Consider the following 22,961-nt stretch of genomic DNA (forward strand, 5'->3'; position numbering starts at 1 on the left):
CTTTAATTAATATATCAGGGTCACATTAATTATGTGCTTATCATTAAACGTGCGGAGTGAAATACGATAAAAACTTGAGCTAATTAACCCAGTAAATATAAAAAGTGTAAAGTACAATTGACTTATGGTAAATAAGTGCAAACTGTGTAGGACTAATTCACTTTGTTTTTATAATAAAAAAGTTTTGGAGGCGTTGCCAGGTTTTTAATACTGGGGTAGAAACAATGTGAACATAAGGTGTAAGATCTCTTAGAGCATTCGGAGAATGACCTCATAAAATTGTTTATTGACAAGATCCCAAACAATTTCCATAATTAGCTAGTTTGAATATTTCAACAATAGAATCCAACTCAATGTTATGTGCAATGTTTTTTTTTGTTCGTGTGAAACAAATATTCAAGATCTTAATTTGACATGAACTCTACGTTGACATTCTTAATAACATACATTTTTCTATTTATAAAATAAAGCAAATTCCGAAGAGGGACATCTCGTTTTCTTGATATTCAAGATATTACAAGAGTTTGAAACAAAATAATGTGTAATATTTCGTCTTTATTCCAAAGACATCATCAGACTTATATATCTGATGATATCTTCAGACATATAAGTCATCATCAGACATATAAGTCTAAGACATATAAGATGATATCATCAGACATATAAGTCTGATGATGTCTTTGGAATAAAGACGAAATATTACACATTATTTTGTTTCAAACTCTTGTAATATCTTGAATATCAAGAAAACGAGATGTCCCTCTTCGGAATTTGCTTTATTTTGTATTATTTGAAATTGTCTGCTTGTCCTGGTTATTTTTCTATTTATGAGAGTGGAATCCTTGAACTCTACCCACAAATTTCAAGTTTGAAGTATGAACATCAAAAAATGGTCTTTTGCCTTAATGGAAAAACCTGTTTCCCATTTCACTCTCTGGCTACGCCCCTGATTTTCATTATTTCTTCAATGTTATAAGATACTCAGGATAGCACTGACTATCTTGGAAAATGACATACATTGTGGGATCATTTTGGTTATCGACAACAGAATCATAAAGTAGACCTGGATTGTTTGGATCATTTCTCGATGGTGGTTCATTTAGTCCTTGCTGGCCCAATGTGTACTTTCCAACGAGAACTTTGGCGATGTACATCTTTGGATGTGACCCAGAACACTGACGAAGAGAGTATTTGAAAGAATATGATGCCTCTCTTGCAAAGTATACTCCGTTTCCATACAATACTCCTGTAAATTGAACACATTTATTAAGGAAAAATCTTTTTTGTGGGGTTAAAAGAAAAATTTTGAATGGATATCTGTTTGCGTATTCTTTAGTTTCAACAAAGTAGGTCGTCATATACTTAAAAAAATATCAAAATTTTGTTTAACTTTTTTCTTTGCTTGGTAATTATAAAACAAGAAATTGTCTTCGTAAAACTGGAGCTATCTGTAACTCTCACCATTTACGCCAGCAAAGCGTCGGCTAAAGTTGTTCGAGTTTATTGCTTCAACGTTGTTTGGATTAGTGCCGTGAAAAAGACGCATTTCATTCACATCATCACGCATTGAACTTTTAAAGGTCTGGTAACGACAGTAAAGCCCGGGGTTTTGTATCCTTTGAATCTCATAAATTTTGTCAGGGTCTCCTTTGGAATCTTTGAAATAATTTTTTATCTCGTCATATTCAGCGGATGATGGTTTAAGTTTGACAACCTTGACAACTTGATCGGAAGGCTGAAGTGACCAACTTGATGGAACTGGGAAATCTAAATCAAATACGAGGTGTTGCTACTTATAATAGTATGTAACACTCGAGGATGAGAACTAAATTTTGGAAGTTTATAGGATTTTTTACACCATGAAAAACTTAAATATATTTTCTGTTTCTCGAAATTATTGAAGATTAAAAATCAAATGATAAATGTTTTACCTATAGTTGAAGCAATTTTTTTTTTTGTGTACTGACTGATAACTTTTTTCAACAAATTGCTTGACATCATCACGTCGCAGCTCAAACCAGTGAAAGAAATTGTTCTCTCATCCAGACACTCCATTCTAACGCTATTCGACGGTGTTTCCTTCAATTCATGTACCAAATATCGAAGAAGAAGATCATAAAGATTTTCATGATGAATTTTCGATGTGGTGATATTATCTTGGATGAACTTTTCGATTTTTTGTATTGCAGAAGAAACTTCTTCATCGGAACGTCCTATAATTCGAAACGTTATGGATTCTTTGCCACAGCCAAATGCAAGAGGAACAAAGATTGGCTTTAAATTAGAGGTACTGTCGCCTAAATGGAAAAATTGGTTTGCAAAATGCTGATCATATTTACTTTAAAAAAGGTTCTTTTTAACCATATAAAGTGGAAAACATCTTTTACAAATAGATTATTTTTGAAATGTAATCGTTTGAGTTTATAGTGTTTCTTTCTTGTAATTTAGTGTAATTCTATCCTTTTAATTAAAATGAAAAGTTTTTTTATGATATTAATTATCAACTAACAAATTTAGACTCACTGCTTGTAGTCTGTCTTTCTGGATCATATCTTATCAACTTGATTTCCTTCAGTGAACTTTGTGGATATGTGGAACTGAATCTTTGAATTCTTCTTTCATCAAACGTAAAACAGTTGTTTCGGGAAACTTGTGTTTACCTGCTTCTATTATTGGCAACGCCACAGACTTGGCAGAACGTTTGTTGCATTCCTCAAGAATTTTAAATAGTAGTTTTCGAGCACCTTGTTTTATGATAAAATAATTATATTTAAAGAAATCGAAGAAGACTTGGCTTTTGAAATATATTGAATGAATTTTTCTTAAGTAATCCTTACTTCTTCAGCATCACCTCCGGTTTCCAATCACAACAAACGGCATGAACGACAAAATTACATGAAAGATTTCCTGCATTCGTTGTTGCTATATCACCTGTGGAAATGTAAGGCTGATTACCACATTCTGTGACATAAGAGTCCCCAGCCATATTATTTAATGCTCGTCCAGTCATTGTTGCATCACTCAGATATGAGACCGCTGAGTTGACCAAAACATCAACCTTGGAATAAAATTAAAAACACAGTGATCTTCTGATCCACGTTAAAGAAGGATATTATTTTCTTTTTTATAAATGATATACGAAAACGTAAAATACACAAAACTAGTCCCCCTTTTACCTATGGCATATTATCCGACAAAAGCATGGAAGTAAAATAAGTAATGATGACACTCACGCTTTCTTTGGCGAGATCGCCATACTTCCATAAAACGTTTAGACCTTCTTTTGTCATAAAATTGCATTCATTGAATTGTTTTAAGTCTTTCTTAAATTGACGTCTTTTATAGATAATGCCTTCAATGTCAAATTGCTGAATATTTTCTGCATGGCTATCCGTCACCTTTATCATGACATTTGTTTGTTTTTCAATAAAAAATTTCAAATATTTTTGTCCATCCTCATTAAAAAATAATTTGAGAATTCCAGGTGATGAGTATGATCTTGTTTTCGTTCTAATATCATTTTTTAACTTTATTATGCTAGTCTTTGCCTCTTCAATTCCTTTCTTTGTTCCAGAATATTTCAATAATCCCAGACTCATCGTAATTTTAACTTTCTCATCTTTAAGTTGAGCTTCAATCACTTCAAATTCTTCTTTTAGGTTTTTTTCCATAAAACGTGTCATATCAAGCTCAACATCAACAAGGAGAGATTCTACCTTTGGTAAACAAAAAAGTATTTGAATTAAAGACATGTTGAAAAAGCAATATAGGTAGCTTATTACACAAAGTTGTGTTACGATTCTTAAATTCAGTTTTCACTTGATGCGAAGAATATAGCAAGCCTCATTTTTTTGGTGTGAAACTTTGGCATTGCTATCAAACTCATATTGTTTATTCCACGAGTTAATATTTGGAATTTTCTGCTTTATGGCTCATTGCCGTAAATTAAGTTTTCTTTTACTAAAACTTGGACTTACCACTTTCTCGTTCACTTCACTAATATTGCTCAGTAAAGGACTTTGGGCGCCATCACCTATGTAATTATGATCATTTTTTACACTCTTATTTCATGATGTTCGAACCGAAAACAAATATTTCTGAGGGCAGGTAGGAATAAATCCCTTATTTTGCTACATCCATGGTATTAACAAGGAGTTGACCCAGCCTTCTGGGTTTTTTATTATTGTTCTTTTGTTTTTTTAAGCATCTTGTTCTTTTGCTGGTTTGATTACCTTCTGAATCAGGTGGAAGATTACATGGATGCCGATCATCGGACGTGCTATTCTAAGAATGGTTAAATGGTTATGGGCTATAAATAATACTTACAAAGCTACCTATTTTAAAGTAACATAACAAACATTAATCTTACATTAGATTTTCCTTGACTGAACCATTGGGAAATCGAATGCCGGAAGGAGCTATAGGAATAACAAGCAGATGTAATTAGCTACAATTCTAGTGCATAAAATTGATTAAGTACATGTATTATGCATTTATCGTACCTAAAGCAATTTTCATTGCTTTTTTCTTTTGCACTTTTTGTTTTGTTAATAGATGTTTGTGACGTTGACGACTATATCACGAAGAATTTATAAAACTTCAGTTTTTTGGTACGAAACTTTGGCATTGCTATCAACACTTAAATGGTTAACTCCACAAAAAAAAAACAAACAACGAATTATGTACTTGTAAGTAACAAGTGCTTTTTGTCATGGGTTATGAAAAACATTCAGAAAGCTACCCATTTTAAAGTAACATAACAAACATTAATCTTACATTAGATTTTTCTTGACTGAACCGTTGGGAAATCGAATGCCGGAAGGAGCTATAGGAATAACAAGCAGATGTAATTAGCTACAATTCTAGTGCATAAAATTGATTAAGTACATGTATTATGCATTTATCGTACCTAAAGCAATTTTCATTGCTTTTTTCTTTTGCACTTTTTGTTTTGTTAATTGATGTTTGTGACGTTGACGACTATATCACGAAGAATTTATAAAACTTCAGTTTTTTGGTACGAAACTTTGGCATTGCTATCAACACTTAAATGGTTAACTCCACAAAAAAAACCAACGAAACATGTACTTGTAAGTAACAAGTGCTTTTTGTCATGGGTTATGAAATACATTCAGAAAGCTACCCATTATAAAGTAACATAACAAACATTGATCTTACATTAGATTTTCCTTGACTGAACCGTTGGGGAATCAAACGCTGGAAGGAGCTATAAGAATAACAAGCAGATATAATTACAATTTTGGTGAAAAAAGTTGAATAGCATATATCATACAATGAAGAACGTTTCTTGCGCTTTTTATTCTGATTCCGTCTTTGTATATTTCCCATTTTGTTACGGTTGATGTTTGTGTGACTGTGACGACTATTTCACGAAAGTGAACTAATGTGAACTGTTCTTTGACGATTTAAATTCCAACTGACTTCGTTTTGTCGACTGTATAGATGTATATAATCATAAAATATATTAATATACCTTAAAAAATCAATTAATGTTCATCGATCAATGACGTTCTCATAATCTTTTTATAACGTCAAAGAAATTTGAAGAATTTCTTTGAAATTTGAAGAATTTGAAGAATTTTGAAGAATAAATAGCTAGTTTAAAAATGAACGAAGTAGTCCCTTTTAAAATGGTAGCTGAGGCAAAGCCTTCTGTTATTGTACCTTTCTTACAAGACGTTTCCTAAATGTATGCCAAAAAGAAAACTCTCTGGTCTATTTCCAACAAAGCAAAGCTTGAAGGCGTCACAAACATATGGCAATACGCAGTATACTTTCCTGTATATCTATAAGTTTTGACCAAAGTCTTCTAAATTAAGGGAAAAGCATTCTGAAAGTTTAAAATAAACGCAGTAAAATGTTTGTTATTACGCGTGAACTCGTCAAAATTAAGGCGCTTAAATTTTGTTGTTTACGGAATTCTTTTAACAACACTTTAACAACAAGAAAAACCAACAAGTTCTTATATTTATCTTACCTGTTTAAATTCAATTGAACCAATTGCAGTTAGTATCTCAAAAAGCCTTTTCATGAACGTTTATAGATTTAAAAGCACTTCAAATAAACATTCTATCTTCAAAGGAACTAATTAGATTATATCATGCACATACAAATATTACCCCTCTAGCCCCATTTATTAATGAAACAAAGTTCAAATGTAAATTGCTTTATATTTCTAGGTAATAGCAACAACGAAAGGATGGAGAAAAAAACTTTAAACGTAGTTGCTTTTAGTTGCTTTAATCTAATTTCGTCCGTCCTCATGTCTGTATACTTTATGACTGGACGCAAATCAACTTTCGTTTACTCATGCTTTCAGTAATAACAAGATATTTAAAGAATCCAAAGCACTGTCACTTGCTCAGTTACTAAATAATCACGCAAAGAATTACACAGTTTCATTATAACTTACGTTAAAACAATGTAAGGTTCTTTATAAAGCAAATCGTGTAACACATTGCATGTTGAACTCAAAGGCTTGATGCAAAGACATACTTCCAGGTACAACACTTATAATATTATAAATATTAATTCTTATATTTTTAGGCTATCGACAAAGAGCTTAAATTTACAATATTACATAAATAAAGAAGAATTTAAATTGCTGGAAAGTGAAAGATTTGTTAAAGACTCTCAGACCGTGAAATCGCGATAAAATTGTGTTATGTGTATTTGTAGTATGTTGGGTATATTTTTTGAGTATTGATAACATTGCAAAAATTATACACAGTTTAACTTACCTGGATAGGTAGAGAAGTGCCGAGAAATTTCTTACAAAAGCTTGAAATCAACTTTCGCGTCAAGTGAACTTTCGCTTCGAACCGCTTTCACTTTGTCACTGACGTGTAATTAAATAATCCAAAAACCTTTCACAAGGCAATTAATATTCATGCCAACAAATATGCTGTTCCGTAAAAATGAAATGAAAAGTGAAACAAAAAATTGGATGCCAAATTTTGTGTTGTCTTTGCATTAATCTACTGAAATACTACACGTCTAATGACCATTTTTCAATACGTGTGATTTTGTGTTAAAAATGGAACAAAAAATTTAAAAAAAGTTTGACAGTTGTAGCCAATTCAAGTTGTCAATAATGAAACGCAAGATATTCCGCCGACATCTACATTTCAGCGCCATTGTAATTTATATCAAATCTTATTAAGGAAATTTTCTGCTGCAGAAATTATTTTCAGAAAGGCCTTAGAAATGTTAACACCAACTACACATATTAGATTAGTAATAGACTATCACATGACCTACCTATATATGTATAACACAATGATAAAATCATTATAACTATGTCAAGACACTTAACAGTTGTTATCAATTTGCTAAGAGTATTCTGATAGAAAAGTCTATGTTTTTAAAAGTCCGAATTTATTTTATTAGAATCTTTAGTATCATTACTTAGCTAATACATTCATCAGCTGCTTGACAAAGAAACATTCATCCTCCCCAATTTTAAGGTAGTTTCAACTTGTCTTTATTCCAACAACTTTTTGTGCTTCTAATATCATATGGTGATGAACAATCTATTTAATTTACACTGAAAAATGCATCTTCTTTCCAATCATTTTTGTATAACATGAGTTAATTAAGAAGTAAGAAAGAATACCTTCATATTTATACAGTCGAAGAATCCAAAGTCTCTTAGTTTACTTGTATAATATATTCCGCATGCTCTGGCCTTGTAAAGTTAAAGTTAGATGAATGAAACAAATCCTACATATTTAAAATTTTTCACAAAGTCAATATTCTGTTAATATGTACATATCTAAAGGGATGGATTTCATATTTGCTTGCTGAAGGTAGTGATAGTGAGAAGTATAGGAGTGTTATAAAATATCCTAAGAGTATCTTTACCTTTTTCCTAATCCTACATCATAGCCTTATTATTGTTTGCATGCAGTTTTTGAAGCAGGCTATTCTATAATGGTGCCGGAATACACTTATATGACTTAAATACTCATTACCCCTGCATTCGCTAATTGTTCAAACTATGTTTATTTATATCAAACTATTTTCCTATAAGAGAAACTCTTTAACTTATAACTTAAGTGCATTGAATCAGAGCTATCACATTTTCTGCTGTATAATCTGTGTATGATGCATTATCTCAAAAATACCATCTCGTTCATCTCCCTAACGTAGATGGTGGATACTAAAGAATCAGAAATTGTTATTTTCTGTACTCTGAATGCATTAGACCAAAAGTGGATAAAAGCAATAACATACACGTTGCATCCAGTGTCACATGATATATTGTTAAAAATAGTTAATGACTGTAGCTATTAGACCGTATACAAAGTTAGCAACCGAAGATTGTTCGTCTAAGTGGTGTCGTCAGCTTGATAATATTTGTTTTTTGCGGACTATAACACCACTGGTTCTTTTTAATAGCTATGATGATTATTCTTCTATCATTTCGGTGAATTGGTCAAAAATGTGAAGGACGAACAAAGACATTATGATTTTGGTAGTATTTTAGTTATGTAATGCAGATGTTCTAAAAGCCAAACACTTTGACTGTGTGGTATAGTAGGGAGGGATTGGTGTACAATCTTTAGTTTACCAACGTATTCATATTCATTGTTTTGCTGAATTTATTATTTATTTATCAGGTTGGTTGATTTAGATTGTGGGTATTTTAATTTGTAGGAAGGACCAATGAATAATTGACAAGATAAAGACAATCAAGTCAAGTTTACTTTTGTCCAAATTTTTGGTAGTTAGATATTTAATGACGAAACAGCATCTACCAACATACGTCATATTATTTATAGCGATTGGTAAAGAAAATTAGAAGGAGTATAGCTCCACCCCTTCCCACGTGTCAACCCCAATTTCCATTCGATATTCGAATAGAAACAATTCTTTCTAAGCCTCCATCATCATCTCAACAGAAGATTTAATGTTACATTGTTGTACATGTGAATGGAGTTTACAGTAAATTAAATTGAAAAGAATAAATATCTACGACATGTTGTCGAGAAAGAAAATGAAATCAGCTATATTCACATTACTGAATTCAGCAGTAAATATCAAATGTTTACGTAGAATGCATAACACAAACTTGTAGTTAAGAAAAATATATAGAAATGTCTCTAGCTTGTAAAAGAAATGTGCAGAATAAAATTGATCATTACTAAAATAAGAATTGCAGAACTTTTTTACTTCGTATTTAGAGACGAAAGTCTCCTGAAACTGCTTTATTGTTTGTTTAATGTTATAAGATACTCAGGATAGGACTGGTTATCTTGGAAAATGACGAATATTGTTGGATTGCTTGGAGTATCCACAACAGAATCATAGAGTAGACCTGGGTTACCGGGATCATTTCTTGATGGTGGCTCCTTTAGTCCCTCCTTACCCAATGTGTACGCTCCAACAAGAACTTTGGCGATGTACATCTTTGGTTGCGATCCAGAACACTGATGAAGAGAGTACTTGAGAGAATACGATGCATCTCTGGCAAAATATACTCCGTTTCCATATTTTACAGCTATAAACAGAATACAAGTTTTAGGACAACTGTTTACTGTAAAGATTATTAAAATTTCCCGAAGAAAATCTACTTCTGCAGTCTTAAAGAGTCCTCATATACTTCGAAAAATTTCATGAAGTTTCTTAGAAAAATAGCCTAATGTTTTTTTTGCGTCAAACCATGTTTGTACTTATGCATATATTCTGTGATGACCTTTCAAAAAGGGATAATTGTAAGACATGAAAATATGTAACTCTCACCATTTACTCCTGCAAAGCTTCGGCTGAAGTTATTTGAATTTATTGAACGAACGTTGTTTGGATTAGTGCCGTGAAAAAGACGCATTTCATTCACATCACCACACATGGAACTCTTAAAGGCCTGGTAGCGAGAATACAAACGAGGGTTCTGTATTCTATTAATCTCATAAATTTGATCAGATCTTCCTCCTCGAGCCACAAAGTAATCTTTAATCTCGATGTATTCAGAGGATGATCGTGTCAGTCCGACAAGATTGACAACTTGATCGGAAGGCTGGGGTGACCAACTTGATGGAACTGAGAAATTTAAAAGAAATATTTATAATGTCAGCAAGCATGGTTTTGAAAACTTTTATTAACAATCATTCTTCAGAAATGAGTCGTCACAGCATATAAAATATTCTCTCCCCTGTTTTCGTTATATAACAAATAAATTATTAAATAAAAGAAAAGATGGTAAAAAATGGATATCTGTATCGAAATTTCTCTCTTGTAAAATCGTTTTAGGAAGAATTGCTTCAGGATATAATAAGTCAACAAAACTACAAACCAGAATTAAATCCAATTATCTTTCTCAACAATGTCTTTGTTTCACCCGTCCTTCTGCTGGTGGCTTTCATTTGTGAGAAATCTACATTGAATACTTGTCCATCTGATTCTGTGAACTCCACTGTTTGTTCATCATGCATTCGAGCAATCTCGAGTATACTGCTCAACTCTTTATTATAATGGATAACTTTATTGTGTACATCTTGGTAACTCCATTGAACGTTTTCTGACAGGTATGTCAGTCGTTTAAGTCTTTTTTCATCTTCAGTGAGCTTGCTTATGAAATCTTTGAGAATTGTGCTCGTTTGAATAACATTGGTGTTCAAACCTGTCAATGAAATCGTCTGTTCATTCTCACATTCCATCCTTATGCGAGCATCCGTTGCAATCTTTTTCAATTCACTTGCATATTTTAGGAGAACATCGTAAAGATTTTTATGATCAACCTTCTTTGTGATGATGTTGTGATGGATAAACTCGTCGATTTTTTGAAAGGCGAACAACATTTTTTGGTCGGAACGTCCCATAACCTGAAGCGTTATGGACTCTTTGCCGCAGCCAAACGCAAGAGGAACAAAACTCGGCTTTTTATGCGATGAAGCGTCGTCTAAACAATCAGAAAATTTATCAGTGGCTTCACAATTGAAGTTTTGATAAAATTTATATGCTTCAAAGTACCGTTTAAGTTCTTTTTTCGTGTTCCTCCCGGATCATATCTTACCAAAATGATTTCCTTTAGTAAACTTTTTGTAAATTTGGAACTGAATATTTCGAACTTTTCTCTCATTAAACGTAAAACAACAGTTTCCTGAAAATTGTGTTTCCCTGTTCCCAACAAAGGCATCGCCACAGATTTGGCATTAAGACGATTGCATTCCTCCAGAATTTTCCACAAAAGTCCACTTAACACCTGAAAACATGAAAACAATCACATGATTTTTAATAAAATTTACAGTGTCCTTAGGTTTTCAATAGTGTAAGCTAATCAGGAAGAATTTCTTTGAAAAGTGAAGTTGTTTACAACCAATATCAAATTATGTAAAAAATATAAAATTACTGAAGATGACTCAACCCGTACTTCAGCAGACTTTCCTCCTATGCTCCAATCACAACAAACCGCATGAATGACGTTATGGCATGAGAGCATCCCTCCGCCCATTGTAGCTATATTCCCTTGGTTAATATGAGGATGTTGACGACACTCAGCAACATACGACGGTCCAGCAATAGGATAAGATTTGGCAAAGATATCTATTTACGGAAGACGAAAATCTGTCATGATCTGTGTGTGTTAGTAATTTCAAATATGAGATGTATAAGTTTTCTTTTTAAACTATAACTTACTGCTTGCATTTTTACATCTTCAAATTTATTTGTAGAAAAGAAAGGCCTGACGTCACTATTATACTTACATCATTGTGTTCACTAGTTGCACTCTCCTTTGGGGAAAGCAAATCTCTTCTTTGGTCATGTAATTGAGAAATAGAGGGACAAAATTCTGTTGGAAGTATGGAAAAAAAATCATGAATGCAAACATTATTTTTGAATGGATCCATCCATTCCTTGCTGGGTTCATTGTGATTTCATGCTTTGTCGCGCTGCTTGAAAATATTAGGGAAGATATTTTTATGATTTTTATGACAATAGTCTGAAAATTCGGAGCTGTTCCAATAAACTAAAATACATGGAACGCTACATGTAATACAAAACCCTAATAATTTTTTGAAGCCGTGAGTTCACACTCAGACACGCGAGACTTTATCCCAGACACGCGTGTGTAGCAATTAATTATTACTCGGCGAGAGAATCTCGAAACACTACACATGCGTGTCTGGGTGTAATCTCGCGCATACGGTTGTCAGATTTGGCTTCAATTATTTGTTTCAGTAGCGTTCCATCTAATTTAGTTTAATGAGCTGTACATCCGTAGTACAAACGAAAATTGATAATTTTGTTGAAAATTTTTAATTCTTGTTGAGTACAGGTTAATGCAAAAGACATAGCATTTTTTTTTGAAAATCCTGGAAAAGCCCTATTCCTCTTTTCTCGTATTTCAATGGATAAATACAAAATATGGAGCAGAAAGAAATAAAATAATCAGGATGTCTTGCTGATTCATGAGAAGTAGAAAGGATTCCCGACCATGACGTACTGGAAGATGATTAAGTACTCAAATGCTAATCATAAAAGTTACAGGGAATCTCTGGGTGGTGTGTTTTTTTGGGGGGGAGGTGGGGAGAGTGTCATAGAGCTACGATCTGCGTACCTGCTGAACTACTTGAAGACAGGCCTGGACGCTGACCAGTGTCATCAACTGTGCCAATCTATAGGAATTTTATTAGGAAACAACATGTTCAGTGAAAATTGGACTTGATCGCACAACACGAATAACATCAAAAAACATGAATGTATACATTCAATGAATTCTGTTCTTACGTCAAAATGTTCTGGAGCATCTCGTCCGACATGAGCAACATGCCTGAAAAAGATCAAATTAGTTTTACGTATAGCAAATATAACTTAAATTTGTACCATCAACAATGAACGACTGTAAGGTTTAATCAGACATCTCCGATTCAGCAATGGCTGGTTGAAAACGGAACCTTAAATGATAATAAAACAAAACCTTACCAAAAATTAGACGGTACACCAATATCCTCCTTTCTGATATTTCTCTTCCTTTTAACGCTTTTTCTCTTTTTAATCTTGGGCATTGATGTGAATGACGGGAGCAATTGCGTGATTGGAGGATGATCTCTAATGTAAGTGATAATCATAGAAGATGAAATAACGTAAACTTAGTTTGGAAATGCGTTTTCGTATCGAACATTTACACTTTCGTATAAGCTACACTAAATTAAATGTTATTCTTACTAAATCCATGGAATAGAACACTGGGTAAAACACAACCCGCGATACGGAAGGGTTTCCGGTGTAACTTTTCACAACTTGCATCGATTTACAATGCAATGAAAGAAAAATATTTTCTAACAATGAAGCCATATGCCAATTTGAAAATCTAACTGAAACTATCGCATTGTATCCTAAAATCAATTGCTTTATAGCAATCCAGACAAAGAGTCTTCAACATACTGCAACGTCAAACATTTATAATATATTGTTATAGCAATTTCAGCACAATTACTACAACGTTGAAGGAAGGAAAAAAACTAAGGCTTGTTTAAGATGCAGTAGACCTTCAAAGCGTTATGGCAAAACAATCAATGTTGTAAAGCTTTACAGAGTATTCTCTGACAACGTTACAAGTTTAATATTTACTGTAAGCCCGATTTAAAAGCAGCAGGAACATGTATAAACATCGCTTAACTTACTCTTACCTGTTCAACTGAATCGAAGGATTTTTCTGAGAACACTGGACGCACAACAATTTTATGACTTTTAATCTACCCTTCAAATCAACTTTCGCTTACTCATGCTTTTAGTAATAACAAGATATTTAAAGAATCCAAAGCACTGTCACTTGCTCAGTTACTAAATAATCACACAAAGAACTACACAGTTTCATTGTAACAAAGAAAATGAAAGAGAAACAGACAAATTGCACGTCTGTTTCCGGGTAGGCAAGCTTACGACAATATGTGCGCTCGAAGACTAAACGGTTAAGGCCGATTTAAGGCCGATTTATGCTGCGCGCGACAAGCGTTGCGCGACGTGTCGCACAGTAGATCTTACGTCATTGCGACTAAAACGGAAGTATATCTTGATGGCGCGTTTGCTTGATGTCGCGTCGCGTGCATTCAAAAATTTTGTAACGTCGAAGACAAGTTGTCGCGTTGTCGCGCGTTGTGATTGGCTGAAAGGCTTCTTTCGGGGGGAAGTTCTTGAGTTGTTTGTCAATACTGAATAATGAATATCCAATTACTAACACAAGATGGCAGCAGCAATGGAAGGGTTCGAAGAAAAATTAGCAGAAGAAGTCCGAAAATATGGTCATCTTTACGATTCTTCGAGACGAGATTATAAAGATACTCAGAAAACCAATAATTCTTGGAATGAAATAGCGAGAAACCTTAACACAAATGAACAAATTTGTCGACAGAAATGGAAAAATTTGAGAAATCGTTACACCAAAGCAAAGAAACGAATGAAGTCTAGAAGTGGAGATGCTGGTGGCAAATCTATCCCACCGATATTCCTCAGTCTGTCTTGGTTGTCTGATCAAATAAAGCATAGGGACACAGAAACTAATTTTCGGGAGGTAGTTATAATCGCTATTAAAAAAATTTGATGCAATATGGGACAGGCTGACTGATTGAGTAGATTATTATGTTACATCTGTTGTTGCTGTGATTGTAGGAGAACACTGAAGAACCTATAACAACATCAGAATCCCTTCCACTAGGAGAAATTTTGTGACGATAAATATGGAGGAGTTTGACCTAACCGCATGGTCTCCCTCAACAAGTAGAAGCGATTCAAATGTCAGTGAAAATTCGTGTACAACACCTACATTACCTACCAAACCTACCACACCAGTAAGTAGTGACCCATCTGCCCCTTCCACAATTGCTTTGAGTAGAGCTGTGGTAAACCCGACCAAGGGCTATAGAAAGAGATCTGCACATTTAGAGACATTAGTTTGTGAAAGACTTGATTCTTTGAAAAAGATTAGAGAAGAAAGAGAAACAAAACATATGAAAATTGATGAAGAAAGTCGCTTTTCAGATACAGTGGCTGACACTCTCCGAAAGCTTCCAGGCAAGTTGAAATCTGAAGCTAAATTTTCCATTCATAAAATATTGTTTGAAATGGTAATTTTCAATTACCCTTCTAGCTCTGGAATGGCGGTAGTTATAAATTTTCTTGGGATTGTCAAGGTTATTACCTTAAGAGTAAATAGAACAAAAATGGCATTAAGATCAACTGTTTTAGCAATTTACTGAGTCTTGGGAAACTCTGCCAACAAGCAGCCAGGAAATTTTTTTGATCGCAATTCTTGTGGGGAATGAAAAAAACATTTTGAATGAGTCTTACACAGACATAAATTGAATAAATTTATTTCATTTTTGAAGTCACAAACAGTTAATATAAATTTTCAAAATATATGAAATAATTATGTTTTGATTAAACATAAGAAAATTATTTTCATTGAAAACGGAAAATATATATAAAAGTGCATGGAGTTAACAAAAGAAAATGTACCTGGGTAAGGTCTCATCATATTAACATGAAGAGGAAAAGCAGCATCGCCAACAAATACATAAGGTAATGTAAGTTTACTAACAGGTAGATCCTCTGGCAAGGGCAAACCAAGTTGTCCATTTAATAGCTGCTCCCCAAATTTGCTTTCTTGGAAATCCCCCCATCACTTTGCCTTCCATATGCACCTACATCTACCATTAGAAAGCGATAGCAAGCATCACATACAGCCATTAGTACAACAGAATGAGTTCCTTTATAATTAAAGAAATCACTTCCAGAAAGAGGAGGTGCTTTGAGTTGCACATGCTTTCCATCTATAGAGCCCAGACAATTTGGAAAGTTCCAAAGCCTCCAAAACTCACGCGAAATTTCTGCCCATTGTGAACCAGAAGGAAAGGCAACAAACTCTTCATTCAATGCCAACCAGATAGCTACACACACCTCCAACAAAATTAGGGAAACTGTAGTTGATCCTAATCGGTAACTTGAAGCCACAGTTTGTTGTGAGGCGCCAGACGATAGAATTCTTAACGTAACTGCTAGCCTTTCTTTTACACTAACAGGACTTAAATGCGTAGATGCATGCTTTACATGAGGCATAATTCGATGTGCCAAGTCGTCGAAACGGGCAGAAGACATACGAAAATACTTAAAATGCATTTCTTCGTCTATGCCTCTCATTTGTTGAACAAGAACGTATTCACCCTCACTTTTTCTAGAAGCGTGAAGTGGTCGAACTGACCATCTTCTTCATTTTCGTTTTTTCTGTTGTAGCAACAAAAGTAAATAGCACAACATTTCCTCCTCCTCCAGATCGAGAAGGTCATCCATTTCTCCTCTAACTCGAGTTGCCATGTTTGATCGTGAGAATACCGCATTACTTCATGTTATCCGATTTTGTTGAATACGCGTCTGTAAGCGCGTTAACTATAAACACAGCTTAGCACGCGCGCACCTGTCTTGCGCAAATCGAAAGTACGCGCGACGCTTGTCGCGCGCAGCATAAATCGGCCTTTAGCTGCCATTCTTTCATCCCTGTTACGTGAACACGAGTCAATTAATGTCATGAACCTTTTCATAGATATCAGATTGACGGAAATAAACAAATTTGTTTTCTTAGTTAAAATGCCTATGAAATAAAATTTTGCGAATTTTTTTTGCTATTTCGCAAGACCTTATCGTTCTGAGCCATAAGAAAAAACCAGAATTCAATTCCGACGCATAGAACTTATTTTATAACGTCGCAAAATTACGGCATTTATAGTCACAATAATAATAATAGTATTTACAGATTTAAAGAGTAGCTGTGTCACACGGCACACGTCATCACGACCTCTTGACCCCGCGCGGTTTTGACAGAAAATTTGCTGATGTCCTTACTTTAAACTCAAAATTTATTAAGTTTTAGTTGGAGTTGCTCTACAAGGTTGATGTTAAAATGATCAAGAAAGATGATATTTTTCGATAATGCAAAAAAAATTCACAAAATTTTATTTCATAGGCACTTTATGGTTTCGAGAATGAATACAACTATATCGTGCATATATGTGTAGTTTAGCGTGGTGAGGAGATCCTTGTTCTCACTCCACAGAATGCGATTCAATCAGTCGTTTTTACAGCGTAAGCTCTAGAAATGATAACCGAGCAGTCGACGGGAAAATGAAATCTGTTTTGTGTCACACTAGCACAAGACGTCAAAATCGAATATTTTAACGTTAACTGAAAATTACAACGTGTGAATGACTTTCTCGATCTTGGTTAATTACACATTCCAAAGAAACACTGTTCACAGTTTTCAAATGAGTAACTTGACTCTAGGTTTTCTCTTAAAAGCAGCACAGCACACTTAAAATTCAAGCTTGCGCATTACTTTCCAAAGCTTGAAAATCAATATGGTGACGCACTGTATATTTTGTGTACTGTAGCAAATACAATCAATTTTGGCAAGTAATGAAAATGAATATATTTTAACAGCCATGACCAGCTGTTTGGTTTACCGTCCTCCTTACGAAAATTATCAAATTTTTTGTACATATTTAACCAACTCTCTTTTCATCGCAAAACATTGCAGAACTAGTACATAATATATATTTTGCATCTTAAACACAGTTTTCTTTGAGGGTTGGTTAAAATAAGACAATTTTGTACATATTTAACCAACTCTCTTTTATTACAAAACATTGCAAAATAGTGCATGATACATGTTTTACATCTTTAATAGACTGCAAAACGGAAGTTGGTTAAATATGTACAAAATTTGTCTTATTTTAACCAACGTCCTTTTAGTGAAGAAAAACTGAGTTTAAGATGCAAAATATTTATTATGTACTAGTTCTGCAATGTTTTGCAATTAAAAGAGAGTTGGTTAAATATGTACAAAATTTGTCTTTTAACCAACCCGATTTAGTGAAGAAAACTGAGTTTAAAATGCAAAACATGTACCACATCGCATTTGTTTGTTGTTTTGTAATTAAAATAAGAATTTGTTATATATGTACAAAATTTATCTTATTCTAACCAAATGTTGAATTTTGTCAATGTTCACGGAAGGAAAAAAGAATGACCTAGATTTTTTTCACATATTGTCTCCTTCCAAGAGTTGTCATGAAATGAACAACTTTTACAGTAATGATTAGTAGTTGCAGTAAACATGTAAAATTATTTATTTGTAACAAGCCAAGAGTTTCCTCTTGCATTTTCAGAAAGGTACAAAGAGAAACAGCTGCAACATAAAGCATTGAGATGTTGGTCAACACTTGGTGAAAATAAATAAAAGATCACCACCATTAGGTAACTATAAACATTTGATAAACCAAGCTATGTTTACTTTGTTTATGTCTGCACGAAACTTTATACGGAGTTTCCACAAAGAAACTCTTTCATTAGAGAGTTTGCATAAGAATTGATAAGAATCGTCATCTTTTCCAAGTGTTCTCTGCACATGAGTATTACGTTTTGCTGTAGGTTAAGCACTTTAAACAAATCTGATCAGTGATCACTTGCAACTTAGAAGTATTTGCCACAAACATAAGAGCGAAGAACATTACTATTTTACTGTGTGTGTGTGTGTGTAGGGGGTGGGAGGGGGATCATAGAGTAGATCTGTCTTAAAGTGGGTTGGCTGGTGAAGTCAGAAAATTGTGCTAGGCAATGTGTAACAGAGTTATGCTTGTAAGAAAGTAATGGAAAAGTTTTAAAAACCCCTGATCTTGCTGAATAATCAATTTCATTACCAGCACAGATGTAATATTACATTAACTACTTAAACTATGGAACCTATCCTTTATCAAAACTGAGATGATCAATTTTTTAAAGCTGCAACAGGGTGAAAGTAAAAATTTGAATAGACAAGAGTCAAAAGATTTAACATGTTAGGGTATAACAATCAAAGTGCTGTAGAAGAACATCTTTTTCTACTGACCATTATAAATAAATTTCTAGCAAATCAGGGTCATAGAAAGAGATATATCTGTGTGTAAATGATACCAACATTATTTTATAGACGACGTGACTTTTTACGTTTTGCTAGGAGGCAGGTTTAATCGAGTGCTTTTAGAAAGCACTGGAAACAATGGTTTAATCTGGGATGAATCTGTCTGCCAGCAAATTGTAAACAAGCTTAGTCTGAGTATTAAAGTCATGTATAAGCTTCACTCAGTGAGCTAACGAGTCACCCGGTTCACCCCCAACTGCTAGCTTTTTCTTTGTCTTCTAAACAAGAATATCTCCCTTTTCCATGCCTCAATTTTAATACGTTGCTTCGAAATCTTATTAAATCTTAATAAAAAAAAACACTTCAAACTGTACCACAATTTCTTTTTTTGCGTGTGTTTTTCCATAGTTTCCCTGTTGTTGTTTTATTCACCATGTCGGATGAGATTTATTGTGTGGCATAGTGGCCAGGTCTTGCCAGGCCAGCTAAGCTTAGTCACCACGCCTTGGCTTTTTTTGTTGGTTATTGTACAAATTTTGTCTGAAATAATATCTGACTCATCATATACAATATTGGCGGAGTCAGTTATCTAGTAGATTGGGTTCTAGGTCATTGCTGTCCCTTTGACTAAATTTTGTAATAAATTGTTCCTAGTTGCTCAACTCAAAACGGATCAATCCAAAAAATACCATTTTATTTTCATTTTGCGATAAAAGGTTAGTAGAGTCCAGAGAAGGACTGTTGGTATTGATGTAGACTGAAGTTTCGACAACCTTAGCGGTAGTCATCTTCAGAGTCAAGTGAGGAGTAAACGTCAGGTTAGCCGTATTTGTTATCATGTTCTTACGTCATCGTTTGTACCTCGTTTGTGTTCAGTAGGTCTTATATTTAAGTTCCTGCCAGTCTCCCCGATATAGGAAGCATGGCAGTCGGAGCAGTTTATTTTGTAAACTGCACCATTTACTTTATTAGTAGAGTGTGTTACAATGTTTGATTCTTTATTTGAGACAGCAGTGTATACCGATATCAAATAATTTTTAATCACTAATAATGGCCGCCCTAAGTTTCATAAAAGCCATTGCTTTTTAACTCATTTCAACTATACCCATCAGTCTATTATTCAAATTTCCAAATCGATCCTTTTTATAACGTTACTGCGGGTGAAATTCTACAGCCATCCAGATACAATCGGTATCAGCGTAATACTGATGCCATGGATAATAGAAGGTACCGTCCTCGTGGACAGCGGCAAAAGGAGTGTGAGTCATTCCCTCACCAAGGATGACATCCTCGTAAATTGTCGAGAACTTATCATCGTGGAACTTCTGCATGCGGCCGACTCCGTAGACCTGCGTGTGAACCTCGAGTATTTCCTTAGCCTTGTTTTCACTGTGATGGTCGTGAATGGCACAGTTTGTGTGTTCAGGACTGAACCAGAGATTCACTTTTACCTGGAATATACAGCTGCGTTTTAAAATACTTTCAATACATCGAGATTTGCAAGTGTTGTTTAATTGCTTACCTTGTATTTCTTCAAATTCTTTGGCTCCGGTTGAGCTGCAGCTTCGGTAGCAAAAAAAGGATCGAATTTCACTTCACCAACATCAAACTGCGTTGATTTGTACAGCGGATATTCGGTAGAAAATGTTGGCACTGTGTCGCTCAAATGTGCCCAACCATTGTCAAGTATAATGCCACCTCAAATTATACAGAAATTTTAATGATGTGCATCGTGGCTACGTATACCAAACACGACAGAGAGAGAGGTCTGGGTCACAAAAAGAAGTTGCTATGGAAAAGGCTCCAGTTCAAGCATCTCTAATTGTTGTGGGTGCAGTAATGAGCTAGGTTGAAAAGACTGAAAAATTGAAGGAAAGATGTTGAACTATAATCATCAGGGAGAGATTTTAAAATTTCTATCAATTAAGTTGATTATTTCAAATAATGGCATTACAGAATACGCGTTTTTTCGAAATAAACTACAGCAGCTCAATTATTTATTGAAAATCTTTAAAACAGTACCATTGGTTGCGGAGCTCCAAAGATTTTACCAACTGGGCTAGTCCGCTTTTTCAAGGAAACTTCATTTAGAAATTCGTTAAAACTTATTGTTAAAACTGCAGTATCTGCATGTTATGTCGCATTCTACATCCTACATCAAGTATTCGAAGAATTACCACATCTACATACCACAAACCAACATACACAGGACTTCTGACGAACTATTTTAGTTTCACACCACTTTCATACAAAACCGGACTTATACGCACACTAATCGACAGAGCATACAAACTTAACAATACAAACAATGGCTTTCAACGAGACATAAAAAACATCACATCCACTCTTTTACGAAACTCTTTCCCACTTCACTTTATTAACAGAACTGTAAAACGATATCTCGACAACAAACAAAGCAACAACCTCAAACTAGACACCGAAACTACTGACACGACGATCACAACCAACACAAATGAAAATTCCAAAATAACAACTCTATACTTCAAACTACCATACATCGGACATTACTCAAGACACACACAACGCAGACTTACAAACATTATGAAACGCTTCTGTACAGATATTGACATTCGACTAATTTTCACATCATTCAAAATCAAAAACCTTTTCTCATTCAAAGACCCAATCCCTGATTCAATCAAATCAATGGTGGTATATGAATTCAATTGCGCGGGATGTAATTCCCGATACATTGGCGAAACTTCGCGCCATTTATCCACCAGAATCAGGAACATACTACAACAGACAAAAACTCTCATATCTACCGACACCTTCTTCAATCTCACTCATGTAAAACCAACTATTCACCCTCTTGCTTCAAAATCATCGACACTGCCGACACCTCATTCACCCTTAAAATCAAAGAAGCACTCCACATTAACAAAACTAACCCTGACCGCAATGTTCAAGTTTTTAAATTCAATACAATATTTAAAATTGTAGCGAGAGACTTGCCGAGCGGAAATCGAATTCGTGTGATAAAAATTAATGCCCAACATAAAGTTCTGATTATAGCCATAGAAATAGACAAAAAAAAAAAAACGAATTGTAAAGTTAAATTTATTGTGGAGTGTGCTTGTGTTAGTTGTGCTGAGAGGACGCGTATACGAGCGTGTTTCCCGTTTATTTCTTCTTGAAGGAGTTTATTTTGGCATTGGCGATAAGTGCATTTTGAAGACAGAATGCTGCAATTTAAACCAAGCAGTATTTACAATTAAACACTGATGATCCCAATGATTACAAAATTTTATGGTTTCTTGAAGGCTTTATAACCATCAATTTAAGATGTTAAAAATTCTCTACATAGTAAATAAGCCTGACCGAGCTTCGTAACCGAGTCCTTCAAAAAAACTCCGTTAACTTGTTTTTGTTTTTATCAAGGCGACAAGTACTATATTGGTGCTCTTCACGGGGAACTTGATTACTATTTCTTTGCTGGTGATAACGTGGCTCAGGTGTTAAACGAGTTGACCCAACTGACTGGTCGCACCCACCTGAAGCCAAAGTACGTATTTGGCTACCACCAAGGTGGGTACGGTCCGTGCTACAACAACAAGTGGAGTCTCCTGCAGGTGGCATTACAGTACCGGGAGGCAAAGATCCCTTGCGACGGTATGCATGTTGATGTTGATTTCCAGAATAACTATCGAACCTTTACCTACAGTCCAAAGAAGTTTCCTAATCCCAAGGAATTCTTTCGCTCGCTTCACGATTGGGGATATAAGGTATGACGTCATTTAAATGTACCTGGACTCCAGTGACGTAGCCAGAGCGATCAATTAGTCTTGCGCTCTGAAAACATTCAGCGTTCACAGACATACTGTAATAACGATAAATTTCTGAAGAAATTGGTCGTCATGATACTCTTAATTAGTTAATTTCGCGTTTTCTTTCACTAACAATTGACCCAAAACCCTTTGCCAGCGATGCTGATGACGGGCAGATAAGGCAGTTGCTTACACTGGGTCATATCTCACTAGCAATGATTACTTTTTGAAATGGCACATAAGACATGTGACTCAAATATAAA

General features: G+C 34.5%; 4 protein-coding genes across 4 annotated transcripts; 1 reads left to right on the forward strand and 3 right to left on the reverse strand.

Annotated features, from left to right (window-relative positions):
* Positions 1–8,912: 8,912 nt before the first annotated feature.
* Positions 8,913–11,483, reverse strand: LOC124436649 (protein mono-ADP-ribosyltransferase PARP14-like). The gene is made up of 5 exons (XM_046986624.1): positions 11,393–11,483; positions 10,993–11,224; positions 10,316–10,921; positions 9,766–10,062; positions 8,913–9,523 (listed from the first exon to the last, which is right to left on the reverse strand). The coding sequence occupies exons 1-5, from the start codon at positions 11,471–11,473 to the stop codon at positions 9,231–9,233; spliced, it is 1,509 nt and encodes a 502-aa protein (XP_046842580.1). The 5' UTR covers positions 11,474–11,483; the 3' UTR covers positions 8,913–9,230.
* Positions 11,479–13,911, reverse strand: LOC124437240. Its single transcript, XM_046987234.1, has 6 exons — positions 13,653–13,911; positions 12,946–13,071; positions 12,751–12,793; positions 12,581–12,638; positions 11,727–11,812; positions 11,479–11,565 (listed from the first exon to the last, which is right to left on the reverse strand). The coding sequence occupies exons 2-6, from the start codon at positions 13,026–13,028 to the stop codon at positions 11,479–11,481; spliced, it is 357 nt and encodes a 118-aa protein (XP_046843190.1). The 5' UTR covers positions 13,029–13,071; positions 13,653–13,911.
* Positions 13,912–14,208: 297 nt separating this feature from the next.
* LOC124436697 (transcription factor Adf-1-like) lies at positions 14,209–15,184 on the forward strand. Its single transcript, XM_046986666.1, has 2 exons — positions 14,209–14,533; positions 14,632–15,184. Exons 1-2 carry the CDS (start codon positions 14,219–14,221, stop codon positions 14,689–14,691), a joined length of 375 nt encoding a protein of 124 aa, XP_046842622.1. The 5' UTR covers positions 14,209–14,218; the 3' UTR covers positions 14,692–15,184.
* A 4,774-nt stretch (positions 15,185–19,958) lies between these two features.
* On the reverse strand, positions 19,959–22,750 carry LOC124437241. Its single transcript, XM_046987235.1, has 4 exons — positions 22,679–22,750; positions 22,426–22,534; positions 20,433–20,608; positions 19,959–20,361 (listed from the first exon to the last, which is right to left on the reverse strand). The coding sequence occupies exons 1-4, from the start codon at positions 22,748–22,750 to the stop codon at positions 20,062–20,064; spliced, it is 657 nt and encodes a 218-aa protein (XP_046843191.1). The 3' UTR covers positions 19,959–20,061.
* Between the last annotated feature and the right edge of the window lie 211 nt (positions 22,751–22,961).

The sequence above is a fragment of the Xenia sp. Carnegie-2017 genome, unplaced genomic scaffold, assembly GCF_021976095.1.
Source record: "Xenia sp. Carnegie-2017 unplaced genomic scaffold, XeniaSp_v1 HiC_scaffold_16, whole genome shotgun sequence".
NCBI lineage: Eukaryota > Metazoa > Cnidaria > Anthozoa > Malacalcyonacea > Xeniidae > Xenia > Xenia sp. Carnegie-2017.